The 26,553-nt window shown below is 37.7% G+C and overlaps 1 protein-coding gene across 1 annotated transcript in view; it reads left to right on the top strand.

The window, feature by feature from the left end:
• Positions 1–26,553, top strand: part of CFAP92 (cilia and flagella associated protein 92 (putative)) — a 63,071-nt gene that overhangs the window by 4,506 nt on the left and 32,012 nt on the right. The window contains exons 2-5 of the mRNA XM_069084499.1: positions 1,689–1,861; positions 2,462–2,666; positions 9,042–9,173; positions 12,453–12,522. Coding sequence (XP_068940600.1) covers positions 1,689–1,861; positions 2,462–2,666; positions 9,042–9,173; positions 12,453–12,522 — 580 coding nt within the window. The remainder of the gene's footprint in view (positions 1–1,688; positions 1,862–2,461; positions 2,667–9,041; positions 9,174–12,452; positions 12,523–26,553) is intronic.

Raw genomic sequence — 26,553 nt, 5'->3', positions numbered from 1 at the left:
AGAGCAGGTAGTTTGCTTCAATCTGCATTCAAATTCGGTTCTTTCTAGTTCTTTCTCTGAATGTAGATTTCTTTCTCCATGATGAGTCTTTTGGGATTGACTTATATCACTGCATAGCTGAGAAGAGTCCAGTCTATCAGAGATGGTCATCACACATACGTTGTGTCTGTAATTGTGTACAAATTTTTCCTGGTTCTACTCTTCTCACTCAGCATCAGTTTGTATAAGCCTCTCCAGGTAAATATGAAGTCCATCTGCCCTTTGTTTCTTAAGGCGCAATAGTATTCCATTACATTCATATACCATAACTTGTTTAGCCATTCCCCAATTGATGCTTCTCTATGTTTTTTAAAGAGTGAAATTGATTGGGGTTCTTTTTCAAACACTTTGAACCAGATGTGTTTTCCCCAAACCCTTCCTAGTTTTTCCCTTCTTTCCTGTCACAGATGTGCTTAAGATGAGTGGTCACTTTGCCTCCTGCACATCTTTCCCAGAATCCCATCATTTCCTCTTCCCCAGAAAGCAATGTTTTCCTGGTAAGAATTAATTCCAGAATAGAACCTCCCCATTGGTTCTTAAATCATTTGTAGAATGAAAATTATCATTAAGGGAAGTTAGTAAACGATTAGTTTGTCTGCTTTTAGCTTTTAGCAGAGAGATTTCCAGTAGCTGTTCAGCCAAATGAGGTACCCTATCCTTACTTATACTGTTTCTTTGTGGTAAGCTTGTGATCCATTTTCCTGAGTTCATCAATTTCTTCTTTTTGTTCAGTCAGTCTGCAAAATATCCCAGATTAAAATGTTGCTTCAGTTTTTGCCTCTGCTGAACTTCTGTTGTGTTTGTAACCCTGCTAATAGTCACATACTTGTTGATTGATTGATCACAAACCATCTGTGCATTCTTAGCCGTATCTTCCATAAGTCCTCCATAGAGGTCCACCCAGTGTGCTCGGGACACTCTTTGAACATGTGGGTACCAGTGTAGCCAATCAGACAGCCATCTGTAATTACTTATCCTCACTCCATCTCGTTTTCTGGTTATACATCTCTTGTATGGCAGGTTTTATGTCTCTTTTTGTGTGCAAGTCATGACTGGGCATATACAGCAGGTTATTTGCATCTGTTGAACAGCTTTTTATTGCCCTTTAGGTGAGTTACAATTTTGATTTTTAAAGATTGTGGTGTTTCATGATTCACTGCTACATGGTGTTATAAGAAGAACATTGCTGCTAAAATGCTAGGTTTTTGTTTCAGAGAGAAACCTGAGGTTGTTGAAGGTACTGTGCAGTTTCTCAAATGTAATCCAATGTGTTTTCTTTCTCCTAGTCCATTTTGGGCTCAGGCCTTTTCCAATCAATCATTTACAGTAAATGTTGTGTAGTTGATTTTTTAAATGCCACGAGGATACTGGAGGTAAGTACTGAATCTAGGAAGAGATATAGCCCATGTTCAATGTATGTTTAATCAAAACTAGACACGAGCATGGAGAAGAGTTTGGAGATAAACCAAGAGAGAAGAAAGGTGGCAGGATGATATGGAGATTTGAACTTGGCCAACAACATCATGCTATCTCATCATGCTAGCTAGTCATTTGAGTGTAGGAAGAAAGCTCTATTTTCCCCATGGAGTGTAAATGTGTTGACTACTCTTCACTTACTAAATCTACCTTGTGTCTTCTTGGCATTAAAGGGAAGCATTCACATGACATATTTAAACGAGTAAGACCTGACAAACTTGCAAAATTGCGACGGTTCTACCATATTGAATATCTGCTTTTACCAGATGACAGAGAGCCCAAACAAGCTGATATGGTATTATTTAGTGCATTCATAGCCAAAGTGTTTATGGAATCTGGAATAAAGGTAAGATTTATATGGGTATATATGTTATGTATATGTCATATATATTTGCTAAATATGTATATATGTTTACTAAAAGAAATAGAAATAATATATATACTAAAAATGTGAAAGACAAATTGTCACATTAACTATATTCACTACAGTGAATATATTTATATGTCCATTGATTTATCCATTAATTAATTAATTTATTCACATTTCTTTTAGTAAACCCTAAAGCATTTGTCCAGCTATCTAGCTTCCAACTCTTTGAAATTATTCTTCATGACCCAAAACACCCAGCCACTATTTGGCATTGGGGTGAGGCTTAAAGGTAATGAAAGAAATGAGAAATAATCCCTACAGACTTTTGGGATACCCTGTATATGGGAGATGGGAGGGGGTGAGCAGAATTAGTAGGTGACGGAAATCTAGTAGAAAATGGAGCTTGAGCTGAGTCTTGAAGGAAAGTAGGGATTCTAAGAGTCAGAAATGAAAAAGAAGTGTGTTTAGTTAGCAGTTCTACTTCAAACTGACTTCATTACTAGGGATATTTCTGTTTTCCCACAAATATTTATAAAATTTTCATCCTTAAAGGACTTTTAATGTTTTTTTACATAGGCTGTGAGTCCATGGTATGAAAATGATAAATTATGGGTATCTTGGAAAGAAACTCATAAGATGTCAATTACAAAGGAAGTGTTAAAGAAAATGAACTATCACAAAATCATCTTTTCCATATGGGACTCCAAGGAGAGAGTTTCTAAGAAAGCAAAGTTTACTAAAATAAAAAGTTTTAGTCGCCAGGAGGATTTTGAAAGTGTTGGTAAGTTAATTATTTAAATTTTACTTGAAATATTTACAGAAGTATACAGCCACAGAATATTTGTGCTGGAGAGAATCTTATATAGACTCTTAATTTAACATCTTCATTTTATTCTCAAGGAAACTGAGACCCATCAGGAGAACTAACTTGGCTAGTTAGTAGGGATAGAATCTCCTGAGACTAAGGGGATAGATTTCAGGGGGTCCATGAACTTGGATGGGAAAAATTCATATTTATTTCAATGAAATTAATTTCCTCTGGAATTTTATTATTTTATTTTAATGCATTTAAAAACAGTATTTTGGGAAGAGATACACAGGTTTCACCAGACTGCTAAAGGGTTCCATGACCCAGAAGGTTAAGGTCAAGAACTCTCTTGCAGGCTTTTACTGAGTCTAAATGATCTGTGCAGCTTTTCTCTGTTACTCCTATTTCTTCCCTCTGAGACCAAGCACATCCAATTTAATTCCATATGATAGCCCTTTAAATACTTGAAGGCTTTGGTTATATCCTCCATCTTTTCTTCTCTAGGCCAAATATCCTCAATTCCCTCCACTCCTCTTTACGTGGCATGATCTCTATTTCCTTCACTCTCCTGGTCACTCTCTTCTGGAGGCTTGTCAAAGCCTTTTCTGAATCATGGTGCCCAGAGCTGACTAACATTCTAGTTTAATGAGTTTAATCACGGATGGGGAACCAAGGCCACATGTGACCTTCTAGGTCCTTGGGTATGGCCTTTTGATTGAGTCCAAGTTTTATAGAACAAATCCTTTTATTAAGGGGAATTGTTCTATGAAGTTTGGATTCAGTCAAAGGGCCACGCTTAAGGACCTAGAAGGTCACATGTGGCCTCGAGGTCAAAGGTTCCCCAGCCCTGGTTTAATCCCATTAGATTTCACTTCTGAATATAGCATTGTTATATTTAGAAATCACTCCCTTGTACATTTTGGCTGCTTAAGATCCCTTATGATAAAGCTGGATTCCCATGGGTCCCTCAGGCCGCTTCCCAGGGCTGAGGTCCTTACTGGTCCTGTGGCCAGCAACACCCTTGCTAGACATAGGCTTACCTAGGGGGCCATGCACTTACATGATAACGTGGTAGGGGGACAGGTCCCGCAGCCCCCTCCAACCTCTGAAGCTCACTTGTGGCTAGCAAGTTTCTCCACTGGCTCCTGGGGCCTTTTTGTGCAGTCTTACTTCTGGCTCAGCAGCCATTGAAAATATCTTTTCTTCACCACGCAGTAGGCAGACTGAAAACAATCAGAATGTGATCTGTGCGTGTTCTGAAGAGGATTGCCAGGCCCCTACAGTCTATATAATCATAAGATTCTAGAAGCAGGCTCACCAAACTGCCATAATACTTATTATCTCTACTTTGTATCTTATGTACAGGTATCCAAGTCCATCAGTTTTATTGCTTTTTGGATAGTCTCCTGTGATTAACTGGTCTTTTCTATCACCATTCTAATGTTGTACTTGCTACTCTCTAGTATTTGCCTTAAAATATGTAGACAGTTTTCTCCTTCTTCTCCCTTTTTAATTTAAAGCAGCCTTGATTGGATTTATTTTTTAAGTTAATTTATTTGTTTTTAGTTTGCAACATTCACTTCCCATAAATTTTAAATTTTCTCCCCCTCCCTTCCCTCCTCCTTCCCCAAGATGGCATGCAATCTGATAGAGGCTCTACATAATTACATTCCTATTAAACATTTCACATTAGTCATGTTGTATTATAACAATTGAATTATAACAAATGGGAGAAACCATGAGAAAGAAAACAAAACAGGACAAACAAAAAAATAAAATAGTCTGCTTCTCTCTGCATTCAGACTCCATAGTTCTTTCTCTGGATATGGATGGCATTTTCCATCATGAGTCCTTTGGAATTGTCTTAGGTCCTCACATTGCTGAGAAGGGCAGAATCTACTTGATTGGATTTATAAGGTATTAGGTAAATATATATTTTACCATCCCTGATTAGGGGCATGCCAACCCCTAAGCAAGAGCATTCCCGTATTTTAACCCCTGCTTCTAGAATCCAAAACCTGTTCTTGAGTACCATTTTAATAATTACTTGTTCATTTTCCAGATCTACTCTTTTCTTTCAAAGAAACATCCTTTAGTTAGCAGCAAGGATATTGAAAGACACTGATATTTTTTAAACATTTATTTATTTATTTTTAAAAAGACATCGATATTTTAAAATTGTCAATGATGCCTTTAAGCATGATATCATTCCCTTGTTTATTTTTGTTAATCCTTTATATTGTGAATTCATTTTTGTCTGATAATAGAACTCTTGATTTTTTTTATTCAGCTGAAACATGGTAAATTTTAGTCTATCAATTTAAATCTTTATGTGATTTTCTGCATTAGATGTATTTCCTTTTGGCAGCTTGTTATTGAATTGTGAATTTTAATCCATTCAGTGACCCTTTTCCTTTTTTCTTTTTTAGAGTGGAATTCAATTGACATTAAAGATTATAATAGTAACATTGACCTTATTATCTAACATATTGTTTGGTCAGAGCTCAGCAAATTTTAGACCAGTTTTTCATTTTGAATCTACTTAGATTTGGATGAAAGGTGTTTCATGGAAACATTTGGTATTATCATTATTAGGTTTTTCTTTACTTCAGTCATTTAATCAAAAGGATGGATGCTCTCTTAGTTTTTTGTTATTTCTGTTATTAATCCAAACTTAACATCATGCTGTGTTGCATTGTGAGCACACCCTTGATTACTCTCAGGCCTCAGTTTTCTCTTTGGTAACAGGAGAGGGGAAGAGACCTGAGGGCTCCTCCCTCCAGTATTTCTCCCAGCTCTAAATGTGTGATTCTGCCGTAACATGGGCTTCTTTCTTAGAGATGAGAGGTTTGGGATTCCCCCCCTCCTTCCTCCCTTTATTTCTCTGAAACACTTGGTGATTCAGCCAATGCATTGCTTTGGGATTCCTCACATGTTGTTAATAACCCTTTTAATCTTGGTTATTTTAAACACAGTACTTATCTTTTGTCTGAGAGGCTTGTGGTTCAAAGATGTCCCAGGAAGTGGATGTCTCACCAAAAGCTCTTCAAATAGACATTCCCCATCATCATAAAGCATTCTGAATACAGTGATCCAAGACAATTGTGAAGGACTCATGATGAAAAATGCTCTCCACCTCCAGAGAAGGAAACTGATGGAGTCTGAATGCAGATCAAAGCATACTACTTTTCACTTTCTTTTTCTTTTTTCTTCTTTTACAACATGACTAACATGGGAATATATTTTGCATGATTGCTGCACGTGTACTTTTTCGAATTACTTACCATCTCAGGGAGGGGGGAGGAAAGGGTGGGAGAGAATTTTTTCAAAATTAAAAAAACCAAATGTTAATTATTTTTACATACAATTGGGAAAGAATAAAATAATATTTTAAAAGATAAAGCATGCCTAGTAGATAATTATGGGTTTTATGGTACATGTTTCTTAATCTTGTAAATGCTGTATTCTTACTACTGAGATCCTTCATTTCTGAAACCAGGGTCATCTCTCACTTCTTCCCTATTTTGAGATGGGAGTCTTAATTTGGTTCACTGATCTTGATTTTTTTTTCTTCATTTGTGATGCCCATAATCAAGTAGTATTATTCTCTGTTTTTCCCTCCCTGTCTGGCCTGTTTGTTATTCAGTTGTTAATCAAAATAACACTCCTACTGATGTGATATCTTCTCTAGTTATTGAATTAACTGCCATTCAAATGAATGCTACTGTTGTGTTAACCTTCTTTGTCTAATAGGGATATGGCACATGTGTAGACTGCCTGGGATGGCATCTCTCTACATGGTTAGTCAACTGGAATCAGTTGCTATAGGACTCATTAAATTCCATGAGTGAGTCATGAAGCTGTCCCATATATGAATATAGTAAAGAAAGATGGTTGAAGATGACTCAGGCCTTTCTGAAGTCACCAAAAGTTCTATCTACATAACCAATCCAGAAAAAGACTCCTCACTGTTGTTAGCTAGTCAGAACCAATTACAGAAAGTCCACACGTGCCCCAGTCTCTCCAGGGCATTTCCTTTACATGTCGTCAGACTTTCCCAGAAGTAGGATCCCAACCTCTCTATATGGTGAGATGCTGTCTTAGGAGCTCTGAATATGAGCCAATTCCATATTACATAAGAAATTTACGTTTTTGAAGGAATAAGATGGTAACAGCAGCCAAATTCCTTTTGGGTTTCATACATTGATAGTGTTCTAGATGGTTTTTCTTATCAAATGTTATTTTAAGGTTAGATTACCACTCAACAAATCTCTACAATTCTTGTAAGGCTCAAACTGTCTAATATCTTTGAAAAGTCTTCTCAGTTTTGCATGTTAGTTTATTTGGGGGATGAGGTTAGTTTCTCTTGATTTTCACTATATCATATTCCAACCCTTTCTGTTAATGTTTTATCTTGAGCAAAAAAAATCCTATGCAGCTGAAGGATGCTCATTAATGGATGGTATATTTCTTCTTGGATCCATGTAAAATTATCTCCTCATTCTAGTCTTAGAATTTGACTACACATGAGTAAGTTGAATCAGGGAATTGTCTTAGGCTTGGAATCCAACTAAAACCTTCTTTTCCCAAATATACCTCTGGTGTGTATATGCCAGGTCAGGTCTCAGCCCTGAATTCACAATTAAAACTTTGCTTCTAAGGACCCTCTGGGCACTTGTTCATTCTATCTCCTTTAAGCTATAATCCCTATTTTCTGAAGAAAACAGAAGTAGAGTAAGCAAGAGGTAGGTTTCATGTTACAAAAGAATTAGTCATTGTACTTCTTCATCTAATATAGGTCCTATTTCCTACGTCTTTCTCATGTTCGATCTCTGCCTCCTATACTGGGTCTTTATCTATAAATGCGCTTTTAAAATTTCTTTTTTTCTTTAAAACTCAGCATAACTGAACAACCTCCTCCCCAACATTCCCTTGTCTTTGCCACCCTCTGATTTTTGTCATTCTCTATCTTTCCTCCCTTTCACAGCTGCATGTGTTACTGCCATAGCTTCATCACTCAGTCACTGCTTAGCCTTTTTGTCTTCTAGCATCACCATTCTACTCCCCAATGACCTTTTAAGGATCAGACTGAATGGCCCTTTCTTATTTTAGCCCTCCTTCTCCTTGACTTTTGTGTAGACTTTGATAATCTTGACCACTTCCTGTCCCCCTTCTTGCTAGACTCTTCTTTTACATGGTTCTTTCTTGGATTTCCTATTTTGATTGTTTGTCTTCCATTGGTTCATTTTCCTTTAGTAAGGGCATCATGCAAGTATCAGTTCTTCTTTCTCTAATCTGCTTAAATTATCTCAATATCTATATTATCTAACCCCAGTCTCTTCCTGAACCCTCAAATGCCTCATTTCCCTTCCTCTACTGGACTCTTTACTGCTACCAAACATACCCACCTGTTACTGAAATTTTCTAGCTTCAAGGTCTCTCTTCTCACATCACCACCAATTCATGCCATGAGTTTCTGGATTGCACTATTCATGGCTTACCAGGTAGGTAAAAATTCAGCTTTCTATCAAGGCATATTACCTTAGACCAGTGGAGAGACAATTCAAGAACTTGGTGCTTACATGGTATTTCTAGTGTTATACCTCCTGTCACTAAGACAACTGGAATCACATCAACCCATCACTGAAACACTTTGATAATGATTTAGGTCACTGTCCCTACCTAATTTACTGTGGATCCTGCTATTAATTACTGTCTGAGACAATGGGAAACTGCATTGCATCTGTAGGAGACTATTAAATATAGCTGATTGCATCTGGCTGGTTGTCTGAAGCATTAGGGGATGAGAAACTCATAGCTAAGGTGGCAATCAGCAGTTCTGGATTCAAATCCTGTGCTGTGTACTTACTAGCTGTGTGATGTCAGCCAAGTTGTTTAATCGCTTGGGCCTCAGTTTCCTTATGTAAAATGAGAATAAAAAAATTTGCATTATCTTCCTCAGAGGATGGTTGTAAGGAAAACATTTTGTAAATAATAAGAAACTCTAATTTTGAGTTATTTTTGTAGTATAAAATTCTGAATTAAGTTTTAGGCCCCTGCCCCTTAAAAGAAATAAATCCTATCTATAGCTACTTAGTTTAGAGAAAGTTACCCTTGACTAGTATAAAAAAAAAACACCCCTAAGTAGGAAGTCTGTGATCTTTTCCTATTTACTGATATTCTCATTCTCTTCTCCCAAGCAGACTGTAAGCTCCTTGAGGGCAGAGACTTTTGTATCACTTTTGTATGTATAATCCTTTAATGCCTTACAAAGTGTGAATTGGATAATAGACACTTAATATATGCTTGTTGATTGATTGATTAATTCTCTATTCTGCCCCTTCCCAGATGAAGTGAAACAATTGGTTTTAAGGCAAAAAGAATTGTCTGAAGAGAAAATGCCAAAACCCAGTGTTATTAAAACAAAAACTGAGGTCACAGTAGTTGAACCATATAAACCTCTTGTCATCTTTGAATCAGGTCAGTAGAAAAAGCTGTTTTAGCCAAATCAACCATAGGTTAGTCAGAAAGAGAATGACTTTTATATTTTATTTATTTATTCATTTATTTATTTATTAAGAGCAATTGGGGTTAAGTAACTTGCTCAAGGTTACACGGCCAGTTTTTTTTTTGTGTGTGGGTGTTAAATATCTGAGGACAGAACCGATCCCAGGTTCTCCTGACTCTGGGGCCGGTGCTCTTACTCACTGCGCCACCTAGCCGTCCTGACTTTTGTATTTTAATTAGCCCATATTATATATATATATATATATATATATATATTTTATATACACATACATGTCTATTTATTATTATCATGGTAATTGTATTCTGTAGTCTAGCCAATGCAGACACTGTGCTTAATTCTGTGGGGAGCTGGAAAAGAAACTTGAAGATGTGTAGGCCTTTGAGTTGACTCTATGTAAGACTAAAGAGAAGATGCTATGCATGAGTGTGCACTCTATTTGGTCTTAGGCATTAAAACCCGACGTTTGCCCCCAGGAATGATGATTTTTACTGATCCCAATATTGTATAAAGCCATTTGCAAAAGTAGAGAATAGTCGTGTGGGGTGTGGTCTTAACTAGCTCCTTATGTGCTTCCCTGATAAAGACATATTTGGTCCCAGAGTCCAAGGGCAAACGGAGGTGATGCTGAACCTACAGGTGGAGGTTAGAGGGTTGTAGGATTAGGGACCTTGTACTTAGAAGGTTCCCACCTCAAATCTCTCTCTCTCTCTCTCTCTCTCTCTCTCTCTATTCCTATTCAGCTCCCTCCTCACAACTGATTTGCTTAAAACAACTGACAATGAATATTTGTGTTCCCAAAGAGATATTAATCCAAAAGAGAAAAATCTCCATTTGATGGAGATTTTTCTCTTTTGGATTAATATCTCTTTGGGAACACAAATATTCATTGTCAGTTGTTTTAAGCAAATCAGTTTTTAGCTGGGATCTTAATAGGAATTTAGATTGTTGAGAGACGAGAGGAAGGAAAAAAAAACCCAAGGATGAAAGTGCTGTTGTTGATTGGACTATTTTTCTCTTGTGATCCTCACTCAATTCCTCCTCATATTCCCCCCAGCCAAGCTTCTCTTTATTATAGACCCTAGGGGACTTTTAGAATCTCTCTTCTGGGAAATTTTAGGGCATCCTGTATAAATACTGTGGACTTTTTAAAAAAGTCAGTCTTGGGGCAGCTAGGTGGCACAGTGAATAGAGCACTGGCTCTGGAATCAGGAGGACTTGAGTTCAAATCAAGCCTTAGACACTTCACACAAGTCACCAATTGCCTTGCCTCGCCCTTCAAAAAAAAAAAGCCATTCTCATATGCCCTTTCAGGGACCAATTTGCAATAGATAGTTCAACAGAAAGCTGATTCAGAATCATTCCCATGTTGACTAAACTCCAATATTAACAACAAATAAAATTTCAATGTGTGAAAAGCTCAAAGTACAGTAGCCATCATTTAAGTAGACAAACCATGAGGTTAAAGAGAGAAGTAAAATAGTGGTGCTTAATTTAGTCTTTAGACAATAGTTCAGAGAGACTTGAAACCTCACGTACATTAATTTATCTTGGCTTTATGAATTATCTGGATTCCCCAAATACTGTGTATAAAGTGAAAATTGCATATAGAAGCATCTCCTACTGACTTCCATTGTAATTTCTGAGCCATGTGGTCCCAGAAGAAAAGTTGAGCACCAAGACATGATGTTCATGTTTCTGTATACTTTTGTTGGCTTGCTGTTCATTTGACAATTTTCAGCATCTCTTATAAAAGAAAAGTTAAAGCATGTGCCCTGTCAATCCCAGAGACTTTTCTATATTATTAAGAACACATGCACATTTAAATATATCATACAATGAAAGTTCTCACTTAACCATAGTTAAGCAATTAGACTGCTTGTCTACACATGTAGTAGAATTCATGAGTATAGACCAGGGGTGGGGAATATATGGCCTTCTAGGGCCTTAAGTGTAGCCTTTTGACCAAAAGGCCTCATTTAAGGACCTAGAAGGCCTATGTGGCCTTAAGGCTGCAGGTTCCCCACCCCTGGTCTAGACAAATCACATACTAGATGACTTTTTTTGGCTAACACTCACCAGTTCACTAATTGCTATACCGACTTAAGAAAAGTTTATTGGAGTGTAAAGAGTGATTGTTTCTTTAAAATTGCAAGAAACCTTGTCAAGAGAACTGGCAATAGAATTTAAATACATATTTATCTGATCTCCTCCAAGTAACCATTAAGGGACCATTAATTTTGTGATAAATGTTTGTAAGATACAAAATTCTGAAGTAAGTTTTTAAAATTTTCAGTATTTCAAAATTTCCTTTTATCAGTAAAAGTTATTAGTAAAATTCTAATAATTAGCAAAGTTATTATTAGTAAACTTACTGTTATAATGAGAGAAACAGATATGTAAATCATACTCTTTCCCTAATAGACTTTGTGTTGTTCAGTCATTTCCATCATATCCAACTCTTCACGACCCCCTTTGGGGTTTTCTTGGCAGAGATACTGAAATAGTTTGCCACTTCCTTTTCCAGCTCATTTTACAGATAAGGAAACTGAGGCAAACAGGGTTAAGTGACTTGACCAGGTTCACACAGCTAGTAAGTGCCTGAGGTTAAATTTGAACTCAGATCTTCCTGACTTTAGGCCCTGCACTCTCTTCCACTGCGCCATCTAGCTGACTCTAGTGAACTAAATGCTACAATATCTAACAAATTTGCACAAGGTGCCTATGGTTTATTTAATTCTTTCTAGTTCCCTTATTTAAAAAACAAAACATGCCCCAAATCCATGACTAGTTAGTGGAACCTTTATTTAACCTTAGGTGATTTCATTTTGTCTCTGCCTTCTGACTATTGAGTTTCAGGTTTATCTATCTATCTATCTATCTGTCTGTCTGTCTGTCTGTCTGTCTGTCTATCTATCCATTTATCTATTCATTCATTCATTTATTTGTTTGTTTGCTTGCTTTTTTGGAGAGGGGAAAGGCAGGGCAATTGGGGTTAAGTGGCTTGCCCAAGGTCACACAGTAAGTGTTAAATGTCTGAGGTTGGATTTGAACTCAGGTCCTCGTGACTCCAGGGTCAGTGCTCTATTCACTGTGCCACCTAGCCGTCTCTGCAGGTTTATTTATTTAATTTTGGGGTTTTATATAGCATGTGTTATTTTGTGGGAAAGTACACCTCTTTTTTTTTTTCATGGAGTGGTTTTCTAATACTTATCAAACATTCTTTCAAACAGATGGAGATTCCTTAAATAAAATTGATCCTGATTTTGAGAAGGCTTTGAAAGGAGATGAATTTATCATTCAGTAAGTAGCTTTTCTGTTTACATCCTTAGGGATCATTTTTATATTTGAGTGGTAAAAACCCCTCCTCCAAAATTATAAAACTCTTAATAATGTCTGATTTAAAAGTAGTCCCAATCACACAGTGGTTCTTGTAATCAAACTGTAACTTGTTGTTGTTAAGTCATTTTTCAGTCATGTCTAACTCTTCATGACCCTATTTGGGGGTTTTCTTGGCAGAGATACTGGAGTGGTTTGCGTTTCCTTTTCCAGCTCATTTTACAGATGAGGAAACTGAGACAAACAGGGTGAAGTAACTTATCCTGGGTCACACAGCTAGTACCTGTCTGAAGCTGGATTTGAACTCAGGTCCTCCTGAAATGAGATCTGTAATCAAACTGTGGTAGATTTGGTAATATTCTTGCTGTTTGCCTGGGAAAAGACAGTAGGCCAGGAGATGAGACTCTTGGGGAAGTATTATTTCTGAGGAATCTCAGGGAAGAACTGAAAATTGAGGATGGTGATATTGGTAGATGGTTCATGAAAAGGACAGGCAAAGAAATTTGGAATTTTTGTAGAAACTTAGGGTTCATAAAAGTCTTAAAATCAGAACAATAGCTTAAATTTATATAGAACTTTCATTTTATAAATGTTTTTCATCACAGTCTCCTTTTCAGCAGAATTTTCTACTGAAAGAAATGTGGATTCTCAGGTATATTTCAGAAAATGGGCAGAAGGGACATACTGTATGTGTTTGGGCTTTTATTGAGGATTTTGAAAATTACATTGTCTTGAAGACATAATTTTCTATTTAATACCAATACCCCACTTCACGTTTGAAGCAATCTAAGAATTCCAGAAAAACTCACATAATTACAGAGTTAAGAGGTGCTTGATGTTTCTTCACAGGTAGAAATAAATTTAAGTGAAATTTCCTAAAGAAATATAACTGTCCATGATAATAAGTCAATATTTATATAGCTCTTTGTAATTCTCAAAGCACCATGCAACTTATTTAATCCTCATTTTGAAGTTCTAATTGTCCTCATTTCACACAAGAAATGTGGTCAGAGGACCAGAGGAGTCAAGTAATTTGCCGCTGGTTAAAAGTGAGGGTCAGAAGTGGGATTCAAAGTCAAGTATATTGGGTAAGTCACTTAACCTGTTTGCCTCAGTTTCTGTAGCTAATAAAATGAGGATAACAACAAAGCCTAATTCCCAGGGTTACTGTGAGGATCAAAAGAGGATAGTTTTAAAGTGCTTGGCACATAGTAGGTGCCTTATAAATGTTTATTCCCTTCCTTTCTTCTCCTTAGATGACATGAAGATTTTCCAGCTTTGGTAGTATCTACTAGAGGTTGTATTCTACCAGCATAGCCTTTAAGAACTCAAGGTCACCTCTGTGTTATCATGAGTCACTGAAATGGGACTTTTATAGAGGACTAAAAATACTTTAAAACTTTTCTTTGCTCCACTTTTCCCCCTGGAATTTATGCATGTTAGTTTTTTAATTTTTATTTTACTTATTTTTTTTCATTTTAAAATGCTTTATTAACTTCTGATTTATGTCATTCATTTCCACCAGATTTTGAATTACAAATGTTTTCCCCTTTCCCCCCCCTACCCACTGCCCAAAAATAGCAGTCCCATAGGATATCCTCTCCTCCAATCTGCTCTCTCCCATATCTTCTCCCATATCCCCTTTGACTTTTCCAGTAGGGCATGGTGGATCTCTATGCCCTAGTGCCTCTTATTTCCCAATTAGATGTAAAATAGTATTATTAATAATATATATGTGTGTGTGTGTGTGTGTGTGTGTGTGTGTGTGTATTTAAACATTTGATTTTAAAACTTTGAATTCCAGATTCATTCCCTTCCTCCCTTGTCACCCTCCCTTACTGGGAAGATAAGCAGTTCAGTATAGGTTGTACATGTGTAGCTAATGCAAAAGATTAACATAGTAGATATATTGTAAAAAACTGACTACCGTATATTTCCCTCCCTCCTATCCCACCTCCCACTTGTTCTATTCTCTACTTTGATCCCATCCCTTTTCAAAAGTGGGTGCTTCCAACTTCCCTCCCCCCCAATCTGTCCTCCCTTCCATCATCCTCCCTCTCATACCCTTCCCCCCTACTCTCCTGTAGGGTGAAATACCCTATTTAGTATGTATTTCATTCCCTTCCCTGGGCCAAATTCAATGAGAATAAGGTTGACACATACCCTTTTGCCTTCCTCTTCTTCCCCTCCATTGTAAACATTTTCCCTTGCCTCTTCTATATGAGATAGTTTACCCCATTCTGTCTCTCCCCATCTCTTCTCATTTTATTCCTCTATCACCTCTTAATTTCACCTTTTAAGTATCATCCCTTCCTATTAAATTGGTCCTGTGTCCTCTATCTATGTATACCTGTAAACATATATACACTCATTCACATATGTATTCATTTGCCCGTATACCCTCCGATATAGACACACACACACATATTTCTATTCCTTTCAACTATTTTCAGACTGAGAAAAGTTTCATCAGTTACAATTATCATTTTTCCATGTAGGAATGTGAATAGTTCAACTTTGATAAGTTCCTTATGATTTCTTTTCCCTGTTTACCTTCTCATTTGCTTTTTGTATCTGAATGTCAAATTTTCTATTCAACTCTGTTTTTTTCATCAAGAATGCTTGAAAGTCCTCTATTCCACTGAATAACCATATTTTCCCCTGAAACATGATACTCAGTTTTGCTGGGTAGGTGATTCTTGGTTTTAATGCCAGCTCCTTTGCCCTCCAGAATATCATATTACAAGCCCTTCGATCCCTCATTGTAGAAGCTGCCAGATCCTGAGTTATCCTGATTGTGTTTCCACAACATTCAAATTGTTTCTTCCTGGCTGCTTGTAATATTTTCTCATTGATCTGGGAATATTGGAACCTGTCTAACATATTCCTATGAGTTTTCTTTTTGGGGTCTTTTTGAGGAGGTGATCAGTGGATTCTTTCAACCTCTATTTTGTCCTCTGGTTCTAAAACATCAGGGCAGTTTTCCTTGAGAATTTCTTGGAGGATGATTATTTCTAGGTTCTTTCTTTGATTATGGCTTTCAGGTAGTCCAATAATTTTTAAATTATCTCTCCTGGATCTATTTTCCAGGTCAGTGGTTTTTCCCATGAGATATTTCACATTGCCTTCTATTCTTTCATTTGTTTGGATCTGTTTAACAGCATCTTGATTTCTCATAAAGTCATTAGCTTCCATTTACTCCAATCTAATTCTGAAGGAATGATTCTCCTCAGTGAGCTTTTGAGATTTTTTTTCCATCTGGCAAATTGGGCTTTTAAAGGCATTCTTCTCCTCATTGCCTTTTTGAGCCTCTTTTCCATTTGAGTTAGTCTATTTTTTAAGGTAGTATTTTCCTCAGTCAGGCTGTTGATTCTCATTTCATAATTTTCTTGCATCATTCTCATTTCTCTTCCCTATTTTTCCTCCACTTCTCTTATTTGCTTCTTAAGGTCCTCTATGGCCTGTAACCAGCTTGTGTTTTCCTTGGAAGCTTTTGGTGCAGGAGTTCTGACTTCACTGTCTTCCTCCTGTTCCATGCTTTGCTCCTTTTTGTCCCCAAAATAGGAGTCTAATGTTGGAATCTCCTATCTGCTTTGTTTCCTTTGCCTGGTCATGTCACCACTCAGTCACTTGACCCCTGGGCTTTTTGCCACAGTAGGACTCTGCCACCAGACAGGGGAGCTTTCATCCCAAATGCTGAGGTTTTCTCAGCTGCTGGAGGTATTAGTTGGGTGCCCTCTCTGAAGCCTCCACATGATCTGGCAAGCTGGTCACACACCTCAGGACCTTCACCCTAGACTGCGATCCAGATCCAAGCAGGTTAAAGCAAGAGCAATTACCCCTCAGAATGGTGCTTGGTCCCCCTACACTCTGCAGGCCAGGAGCTGAAGCCACCACATGGGGCTGGCTTTCTGTGCCCCACCCCTCAGCGACTTCTTGCCTGGGGGCAAAAGCCATGTACTCCCAACTACTGGGTCTCAAAGTCCACAATGCTCTGACCTTTCACTTTGTCCTTAGCATTTATGTGTCGATAATTCTGGAAACGGCCACAGCTGTGGCTGGTCAGGAGTCCCTCTGGCCAGCAGCTGGTCAGGCCTGCCCTGGAGCTAAAGCCTCGGTGTGGGGCTGGGCTCGGCTCCCAGAGCACTGCGCTGGCCGATTCCTGCTGGCCTGCTGGGCTGTCCTCAGTGGGAGGTTAGCTTCTCTGTGTCATTTTGTGGGTTCTGCAGCTCCAAAGTTTGTTCAGAGTCCCCTTTTACATGGATTGGGGAAGGTGAAAGCTGGAGCTGCAGGGAGGTCCTGCTTCTACTCTGCCATCTTGACTCTGCCTTTATTTTTATTTTTTGCCTGACATTGGGGTTAAGTACCAGTTTATTCCTAAATGATGATGTTATGTAAAGTTATCTTGAATTTCCCCTAAAGTATCTATTTCAGTAAACTTTTTGTACCTTAGGATTAATCTTCACATTCAAGGCACATATAGATCTAGTGAAATGTAAGTTCTTTGAGGGCAAATATTAATCCCTAGTGCCTAGCATGGTGACTGGCATACATTAGGTGCTTAATAAATGCTTTTTGAATGACTAATATATATGTGCATACAATAGAATCATAAAGAAGGAAATGATCTTAGAGATCAAATAATCCAACCCATTTATTTTACAAAAAAGGATTAAAAGCAAGAGATGCTAAGTCATTTACATAAGGTCATATAGCTAATTAGTAGCAGTGCTGTGACAAGAATCCAGATCTCCTTACTCCTGATAAGTTTACTATACTTTTTTTCAAAGAAAATACATATATACACATATGCAGTTTTATGCTATGGATGTATTGTGTCTTTGTATCCCAGTACTAGTACAGTGCTATACATAGGAGATTAATAAATGCTCATTGATTGACTTACTTATGCACATTGTGAAACACCTGACATCAATTATATTCTGTGTGTGCAGTTATAACTACTATTACCAGTGTTCAGTGAACAGTTATAGCCACCCTGCACATAAGTAGCACTTGTAAACTCAGGGGCTACTTCCCAAGTCTCCATTCTCACTGTTAAGTAGCATACCAGAGCTAAATTTAGAAGCTTCTTTACCTCTAGGAGGACCCTGAGGTGTTTGGAACTGTCTATTCCAGTGCTATAGCACAGGAGCCCCCACCGGTGCTTCCCCCATGATTATCAGTTTCTATTAGTCAGTTGGTTTTAATTAGATCTATAAATGGGTCTTTACTTCAGTGGTATAGTTGGCACAAAACCCATTTTCACACTTGTGGGGGCACACTCTTATGTAAATATGTAGAGAAGCCAGGGGAAAGCAGACTCAAGCTTAGACAGCAAATGTATAGCAAAGAGGTAAACTCAGAATCTGTTCTCCCCTTTGTGGCATGCTCAAGAAGTTTCTTTTAGGCATGTATTAGCTTTTTCGAGCTGCTTGTGGAGCCTTGAAGGCACTTACTTCATCACGTCCAGCCAACTCAAAGTTCCCCATGTAGACACTGCCCCCAGATGTTATTTTGGGGAATGCTAAATGGACTCTCAGAACAAAAATCCAATTTTCTACCCTCCCAAGTTCATAAGATTCTCCTCTAGCCACTGAGACTGGGGTGGAGTGAGGTGGGAGGTGAAGACCCAGACCAAGATTGACTGCTCTGCCTCCCTACCCACCAAGTGACTTGTCAGTTTCTGGGCCAGAACTGCTCTTTCCTGGGTCCCCCCTCACTCAAATGTTCTAGTTTTAAATTGGTCTGCTGTTTGATGACTGGGGTGACCCAGTTTTTAAATCAATCTGAACAGGCTTCCTGTACATTGAAACTGCAGTTTATCCGGTACCTTAAAAGGACTTTTCACACTTAGTCTAAAGCTTATATTTGCTTTGATTCAATCAAGGCATGTTCTCACCTGGTTAAGGTATCAGGGAAGGGCATCTTATCACTTGCTTTAGATGAAGTGGGATGATAGGATTGATTTATTCTATCAACCCTCACCCTTACAGGTATATTCAGACACTTCCTTGGTTTGGAGCTGCTGATATTTAAAGAGCTGTTGATTGTGACACTCTTAGACTCAGAATTACATTCCAAGCTTGTCTCCCAGCTAGCTTTGTTTACCAGCACTCCGGAGCTCTTCCACACTGTTTGACTGTGCATTAAAGTGCCTTTCCCAACGTCCCTGTTTATGGCACTCCTGCTTCACCTTGGCAGAAAGTCTAAGCTTGGGTGTGTTTTCCTTGCTGTTAGTACATGATCAGCCCTAGTGAAATTATGTTGCAGTTTATTGGATATGGTTTTGGGTGATGCTCATCCTTTTTCTCTGTGAGAAATCATTGACCTCACAGTTAGGCATTCAGCAAGCTAGTAAGCATAAATTAGGGGCCGGGAACTGTGTTAACGTCTTCGTTCAGTCAGTTTTTCAGCCCCGTCCGACTCTTCTTGACCCCGTGTGGGGTTTCCTTGGCAAAGCTCCTGGAGTGATTTGCCATTTCCTTTCTAGTTCATTTTACAGATGAGGAAACTGAGGCAAACAGGGTTAAGTGACTTGCCCAGGGTCACACAGCTAGTAGGTGTCTGAGGCCAGATTTGAACTGAGGTCCTTCTGACTCCAGGGCTGACTCTCTATTCACTGTGCCAGCTGATAATAATTTTAAAAAAAGGCAAAAGATAGCCCTTGCTCTTAATGTGTTCACAGTCTAATGGGGGAGACAAGCATGTAAGACAATATATACATACATACACACATACATACATATACATACATACATACACACATATGCATGTATATACTCATTAGATATGTTAGATATTTATATGTAGGTTATATATTTATCATATAAATATGTAAATATAGCACAATATATTTGTAAATATATTTATATTACAATATATTATATTTATATCACATAAAAATATATATGTTAAATTGCTTTAAAAGTCTTCAGGTCTGGAGTTTGTTACTGACCTCTTCTTAAACCTGGTCTTTTATTTAATTATATAACATGCTGTTTAAAGAGCGATATTCAATAACCATACTCAGCTTCTTCTTACCAATGGAAATGTTTGGTAGCAAGTAGATCTTCCTGTTGCAGGCTGACACAGTCCCACAGGTTTTTAGGCTTTACTACGGCCTTTAGCAGGCCACAGTTCTTTGGTGACTTGGTTTGTCCAACTCATTTTAGCCCATATGCATCAGTATTCCTCTGTAATTATTATTATTAGTATGTATTAATATACAACAGTTCTCAAGCACCTTTGACAAGGCTTGTAACCCATCAGTTTGGGAAATGGCAAAAAGTAGACCTTGAAACAGATTTACTCACTGAATCCTGAGGCATAGCCATGCTCCACAATATTGGGTATATTATTCTAATTTGGCTTCAGGTTATTATTCCTTGGGAAGGACACTGCCTAAGTACTTCTTTGCTATGGTATTGCCTTAAGTAGTTGGTGCATGTCTTAGAGGAGTCAGACTTATTTAGTTATTGTCAGAACCCAATTCTTGTTATGGGTTGTTCTTATGAAGCCAATGTATACAGTGTAAAAATATGATGTGTATGTATACATATACACACCTATCTGTGTTTCCTAACACGTAAATATCAGCATTCTGTTAATATCAATGAGATGTTAATATCAGGTCAGCCTGAATGCATTCCTTAAGTTTTCTCCACCAGAGCATTATCATAACCAATAATAGCATAGAACAATTAGAAAGAACACCAGACTTGAAATCACTTTGAGTCCTTGGCTGTTACCACTTATTAGCTGTGGGACCTCAGATTAGACCTTAACATCCCTCATGAGTGACACTGAGCAGTGAGATTCCTGGCCAGCAATGGGATGAACTAAATGATTTCTGAGACCCCTTTCAACCTTGAGATTCTGAAAGTCTTCCTGGACCTTAATTGACTTATTTGTAAAATAAGGATAATAGCACTTGCACTACCTAGTTTGCATGGTTGCTATGACAAAAGAAAACTGGAAAGCATGTGTATTCCAAATGTGACTGAGAGCCTTCTAAGAGAGATTTAGAAGATTAATAGGACTGATAGTTTTATCAAACCTGAGGACCTCTACCTCCTTTTGGTGACTAATGCAGGATCAATAATGGAAATAGCTGAAAAGAATCTTTTAAGGGGATTATGAAGACCTAGATAAGTAACCAAAGGATTTAAAGGCAAAAGTACTTTTTCATCACTGCTTCAAATAGAGGATGAAGACTTTAGGGCCATGAACTCAGGACTCTTTTACCTAGTAAAAAACAGCATATTCTGTGAAGACAGGGGAAATGGATATTTGAAAAGCAAATAGAAAAATTGACAGAGAGGCTCACTACAAGTTAGTCTTCTAATAGCAAACAAGCCTCTCAGACAAAAAGATCAATATTACGTAGGGTTCTTGAAGTATATCCAATAATCAAAAGAAGCTAATACAGAGTAATATTAAACATATATAACAAGGTATACTCATATGAGGAAATCCATGAACCAGAGGTATTATCATCCAAGTATATTATAGACCACCTAGACAAAAAATAGAATAGATGAGGAGTTCAGAAATGCAATGTGTCTAGCACAGGGGCATAATATAGTAGAAATCCTTGTGGAGAAGGGGCCTTCCCATCATTCCTGTCGCCATCAGCACCAACCAACAGCTGATTATCTGGCCCCAGGTAGGTGAGCCCAAGAGCCCCAAGAATGGCAAAGTCTCCCACACTTACGGTCAGCCAAGTTCCCACAGTCATCATCCAGGAGAGCAAACGTTATGGAAATGAGGCAAGGCTGCCTCTGCCTGCCTCCTTAGCAACCACAGAGACCCAGGACGAAGCATTGACATGATTTCTCGGTTGCCTAAAGCATCTGGCTGCATAAATAGTTTGGTCTCATCAGACTTGATGGATTTAACACTGCTTTAACACTGCTGTGCAAGGCAACAGCATTCTTTTGCCTGGGTGCTCCTGCACCCATTTAGAATTGGGTGGGGAGCTTAATATTAGCTGTGTCCATTTGAAACAGCTCTGTATGTTTGTTGACTACCCTTTCCATAATATTGTGGAGTTAGCTCCTTTTGCCAAAAGCTCTACAAATACAAGCTTTATAAATGTCTCATTTTTGTCCTGATTATGAACCTGAGTCTTCAGCCTTAGCCTGAGTCAGGTCTGGCCCTGAACAACATCGATGGCATGGGAAGGGAATAATAATAGTAACAATTAACATTTCCATAGCATTTGCTATGTGCCAAGCACTTTTACAAGTATTATCTTATTTGATCCTCATAGCAACACTGAGAGATAGGGGTATTATTATCTCCTTTTTACAGATGAGGAAGTGAGGCAAGCAGAGGTTAAGTGACTTGTCCAGGGTTAGGTAGTTAGTAAGTGCCTGAGATCATATTTGAACTCATGTTTTCCTGACTCCAGTTCTATCCACTGTGCCATTCCTTGGGAAAAGGAACTGGACGTGTTCAGAAAAGTAATCTCAGAAGGTGGCTGGGTAGCTCAGTGGATAGAACACTGGGCCTGGAGTCAGGAAGACCTGAATTCAAATCTGGCCTCAGACACTTACTAGCTGTGTGATCCTGGGCAAGTCATTCAACCTTTGTCTGCCTTATTCCACTGGAGAAGGAAATAGCCAACCACTCCAGTATCTGTGCCAAGGAAAGAAACAAGCATGGGCATAGAGAAATAAAATTATCACTTTTGCAGATGATACACTGGCTTCTAGAGAGTCAACTCAGAAACTAATTGAAACAATTAACTTCCACAATATATAGGATGTGAAATATAAATAATTATTTTAATAAATAAAATAAATAAATAATATATAAAATAAATATAAATAAAAAATAAAACCCACACAAATCATCAACATTTTTATACATTAACAATGAAAACTAGCAGAAAGAGAAATTCCTTTTAAAATAACTAGAGATTATATAAAATACTTGGAGATCTATCTGCCAAGACTATACAAACACAATTGCAAAACACTCTTTACACAACTAAAACAGACCTAAATAATTGGAGAAATACTAATTGCTCCTGGGTAGGCCAAGTCAATATAATAAAAATGACAATACTGCTTAAATTAATTTACTTACTCAGTTGCTATTCCAATCTTGGAACTCTACCGAGTATAGCCTTTACCAGATTAAAATGTAATTGGGAAATATTTAACAAAATAAATAAAAAGGCAATAGAACATAGATAATGTGGTTTTCTAAGTCAATATCCAGCTGGCAGCTATCCACATATGTAGTTTAGTAGGCCACTGTTTCTATTTGAATTTGCTTTAGAGATCTAGAAAAAAAAATTATCTAGAGGAACAAAAAAAATCAAGAATATCGAGGGAATCAATAAAAAAGGTAAGAAAGGGGACCTAACAGTACCTGATCTCAAACTATATTATATATACTCAAACTATGTAAAGCTGTACTTGTTGAAACAATTTGGTACTGAATAAGAAAGAGAGGTTGATTAGGCACTCATTATAAAGGAGCAAACAAAGCGCTTGTAGCCCGTGTTTGACAAACTCAAAGATCCCAGCTATTGTGGTAAGAACTCACCAAGAACTCAGAAAAACTTACTGTAAAAACTGTTGAAAGAAGGAAAGCAGTCTGGAAGACTGAACTGCCAGCTTCTGGGACTGGTTCTTGCTCAGTAGGCAGTTAGGGTCTGCTCTTACTACCGCTTTTCTGAGACTGCTTCTCTCTGCCTTGCATCAGTGACTTGGAATGGGGTAGTGGGTAACAGAGTTCTAGACAAGCCCCTGTTCCTGCACCCATTGCTAATTTAGACATCCTCTGAAATCTCTTTCTGTCCCAGTGTTTCCTGACCTGTGTCCAGTTTCAGCTCCCATTCAATCCCTGGTGCTGGACTTCAGTTCCATCTGCACCCCTCACCAGACCCTATCCCCAGTATCTCCAAACCTCCATTTTTGTTTCTCTAAGCATCTCTTGGCTAGAAAAACATGACTCATGATTTTTTTTGGATTTCCCATTTAGAATTCAAGCTGAGGCATTTTCTAGATGTTTGTCAAGGAGATGTGGTGGATGAGGTGGGCTGTAATGCTTCCTCTTACTCAGCCAACTAGACCCTACCCCAGTATCTCCACTTTTAAAGACCAGCTGCCATGCTTAGCCTGTGCTCTCTGCATACCTCCACTTAGTGAAATCTTCCTCCATCCACTTCCATCCAGTTCAGGTACTAGCATTCCATGAAGCTTCTCCTAATTTCTTCTTCCTAAATTTTTTAGAAAACTCTTTATCTGAATCTCTTCTTAGTTTTTTTTTAGCCCATTCTCTTTTATAGTCTTATACTTACTTGTTTACAACTTATATCTTCAAGTACATTGTTAACTCCTTGACAAGGATTGTATTTTTCATTTTCTTGCAATCTTAGCACCATAACCCAGTTCTTTACACATAATAAATTGAAATGAATAGATTACTTGCATCTCAGTTTTGTGGGTGACACAGAAATAATGTTGTACCACCAAGGCAGGATACAAAAAGATCTTTATAGGCTGGTATAATGGGCAAATGACAGCACGAAGGAATTTAATAGATCTTCACTTAGTTTAAATAAATCAACTGTTCCATTACAATAGAATTGAGATTTGGTGGAAAGCATTCCCTGTTCAAATGACTAAGGATTTTAGTGGACTACAAGCCTGATACAAGTCAATAGTATGATGTGGTATACAAAAAAGCTCATAGAATCTTAAAATCATAGAGTTCTAGGGTCCAAAGAAAGCGAGGCATTAGTTAGGCTGTATTTTGCCTTTGTTAGACTCTTACATCTGTTATATTTGTAAATTTGTGGTCACTACTTTTTAGAATGTACATTAATAAGCTAGAGTTCATCCAGAGACAAGGGACCAAATTGTGAAGGATTTAGAATTGTGTCAGCTATGGACCAGTTGAAGAAACTAGGTATGTCTAGCTTAGAAAAGAGAAATTTAGAGAGATATGTGATTGTCATCTGTAAGTATTTAAAAGGGTCATGTGGAAAAAGGAGGGGACATGTTCTGCTTGGTCTCAGAGGGTCAAACTAGTACCAGTGCATGGAAATTACAAGGCAGTAGATTTTAAATTAACATATGAAAGGAATTCTGTGAAGTCTAGGCTATCCCAAAGTGTCTTCACACAGATACTCCATGATTACTCTCCAGGGATGTTGTAGAGAGAATTCATGCTTTGGGCACAGATTGGACTAGAGATGCAAATAATAATCTCCGAGAGCCACTCAAAACCTGAAATTCTGTGATTCTATATAAATATGAGCTATTATTTATTTCCTGATACTTCCAGAGAAGGATTGTATGTGCAGAGTGAAAACTCTTAAAAAATGAGGCATTATGGGGCATCTAGGTGGTGTAGTGGATAGAGCACTCACCCTGGAGTCAGGAGGACCTGAGTTCAAATTTGACTTCAGACACGAGCCATGTGACCCTGGGCAAGTCATTTAACTCCAGTTGCTCAAAAAAAAAGAAAGAAAGAAGAAAAGAAATTAGGTATTAGTTGTGGGTATACACTTTTAATCCCAGCCATTGGAATCTCTTGAACTCTGGAGTTTTGAGCTTCAGTGTGCTTTGCTGGTCCCTCCTAAGTTTAATATCCATATGGTGAGCCTCTGGGAGTGGTTGCCTAAGGATGGGCAAACTGGCCCAATCAGAAACAGAGAAGGCCAGAGTTCCTGTGCCAATTAGAATGAGATTGGGCCCATGAGTAGTCCCTGCTCTTACAATCTGGGTGAGAAAGAGAGATCCAGCCTTTTAAAAACAAAGAAAGAGAAGAAAGGTATTAATTTGCACTTCAGTATGGCTATGTCCTGTTTTACATAATAGACATATAACTGAGAAGTAATATGGAAAGTAATTTGCAAAAATTAAATCATGTTAAAATTCACTAGGATAGATGAATGTTTAAAACATCCTACTAATGAGGTTACCTACTGACCTGGACGTTATTGTTAGAAATCTGACTGGGGCTTTAAAAACTCTGGTGACTCCTGATTAAACTTTTGAGGACTGTAATAACAAGAATGGACGGTCTAGGGTATGAGGGCTTGAGTGCCTGAGACCCCTCCCTATTACCAAATAATGGGGTAAAATCAAGTTATAATGAATATTAAGACCAGATGTCATTTATTTATTCATTCATTCAACAAATGTTTAAGTGTATGCTACATACAACATACTCTTCTAAGCCTTGGGGAAGCCACAAAACCAACCATTATCATACAATAAAAAGAGAATAGTAACATCTCACATCATGTTTCATTTCCCAAGGTCCTGTGCCCTCAAGGATCCCAATAGGGGTACACTTAGGGACCTTAGAGGTCATCTAGTCCAACCCCACCTCATTGTACAAAAGAGGAAACTGAGGCCCAGAGAGAGTAAAGGATTTGTCCAGAGTTACACAGGAAACAAATGACAGAGCTGGCTTTCAGACCAAAGTTTGATGACTCCCAAGTTCATCTTGAATCACAGATGAGAATATAAGTACTCACAAGATCAAAACCTAGCCCTTCATATTTATGTATTGAGTTTTACAATTTATAAAGCATTTTTCTCCTGTGACCTCTCTGGGTATGGAAAGCAAGTACCATGTTGATCTGGAAGGAAACACAGACAAACAGGACAACTTTGAGGGCTACATGCTGAATTTATTATTTATTTACAAGGAAAAAGAAAGCTGTACATAATAGAGATTTGAAATTTCATGTGCAGTCCTTTTCTATGCTCTGCTTTGTACACGGAAATGTTCATTTTTGTTTGGTGTTTGTTAAGGTCAGAATAAAAAAAACACATTTTAAATTTTAAAAAAATTTTGAATTTCTTAAATTAAAAAAAATTTAAATTAAAAAAAATTTTGAATTTCTTAAATTTAAAAAAATTTAAATTTCTTAAGTTAAAAAATTTAAATTTCTTAAAATTTAGCTTTAAAAAATGAAACATTAAATATTTTAATTAAAATATTTTAATTTTTAACTTTTAA

Source organism: Petaurus breviceps, unplaced genomic scaffold (assembly GCF_028583685.1).
Source record: "Petaurus breviceps papuanus isolate PSGF00001 unplaced genomic scaffold, PetGlider_PUasm1.0 174, whole genome shotgun sequence".
In the NCBI taxonomy this organism is placed as follows: domain Eukaryota; kingdom Metazoa; phylum Chordata; class Mammalia; order Diprotodontia; family Petauridae; genus Petaurus; species Petaurus breviceps.
Note: the sequence above shows the minus strand (reverse complement) of the source record. Positions and strands in the feature narration are given on the sequence as shown.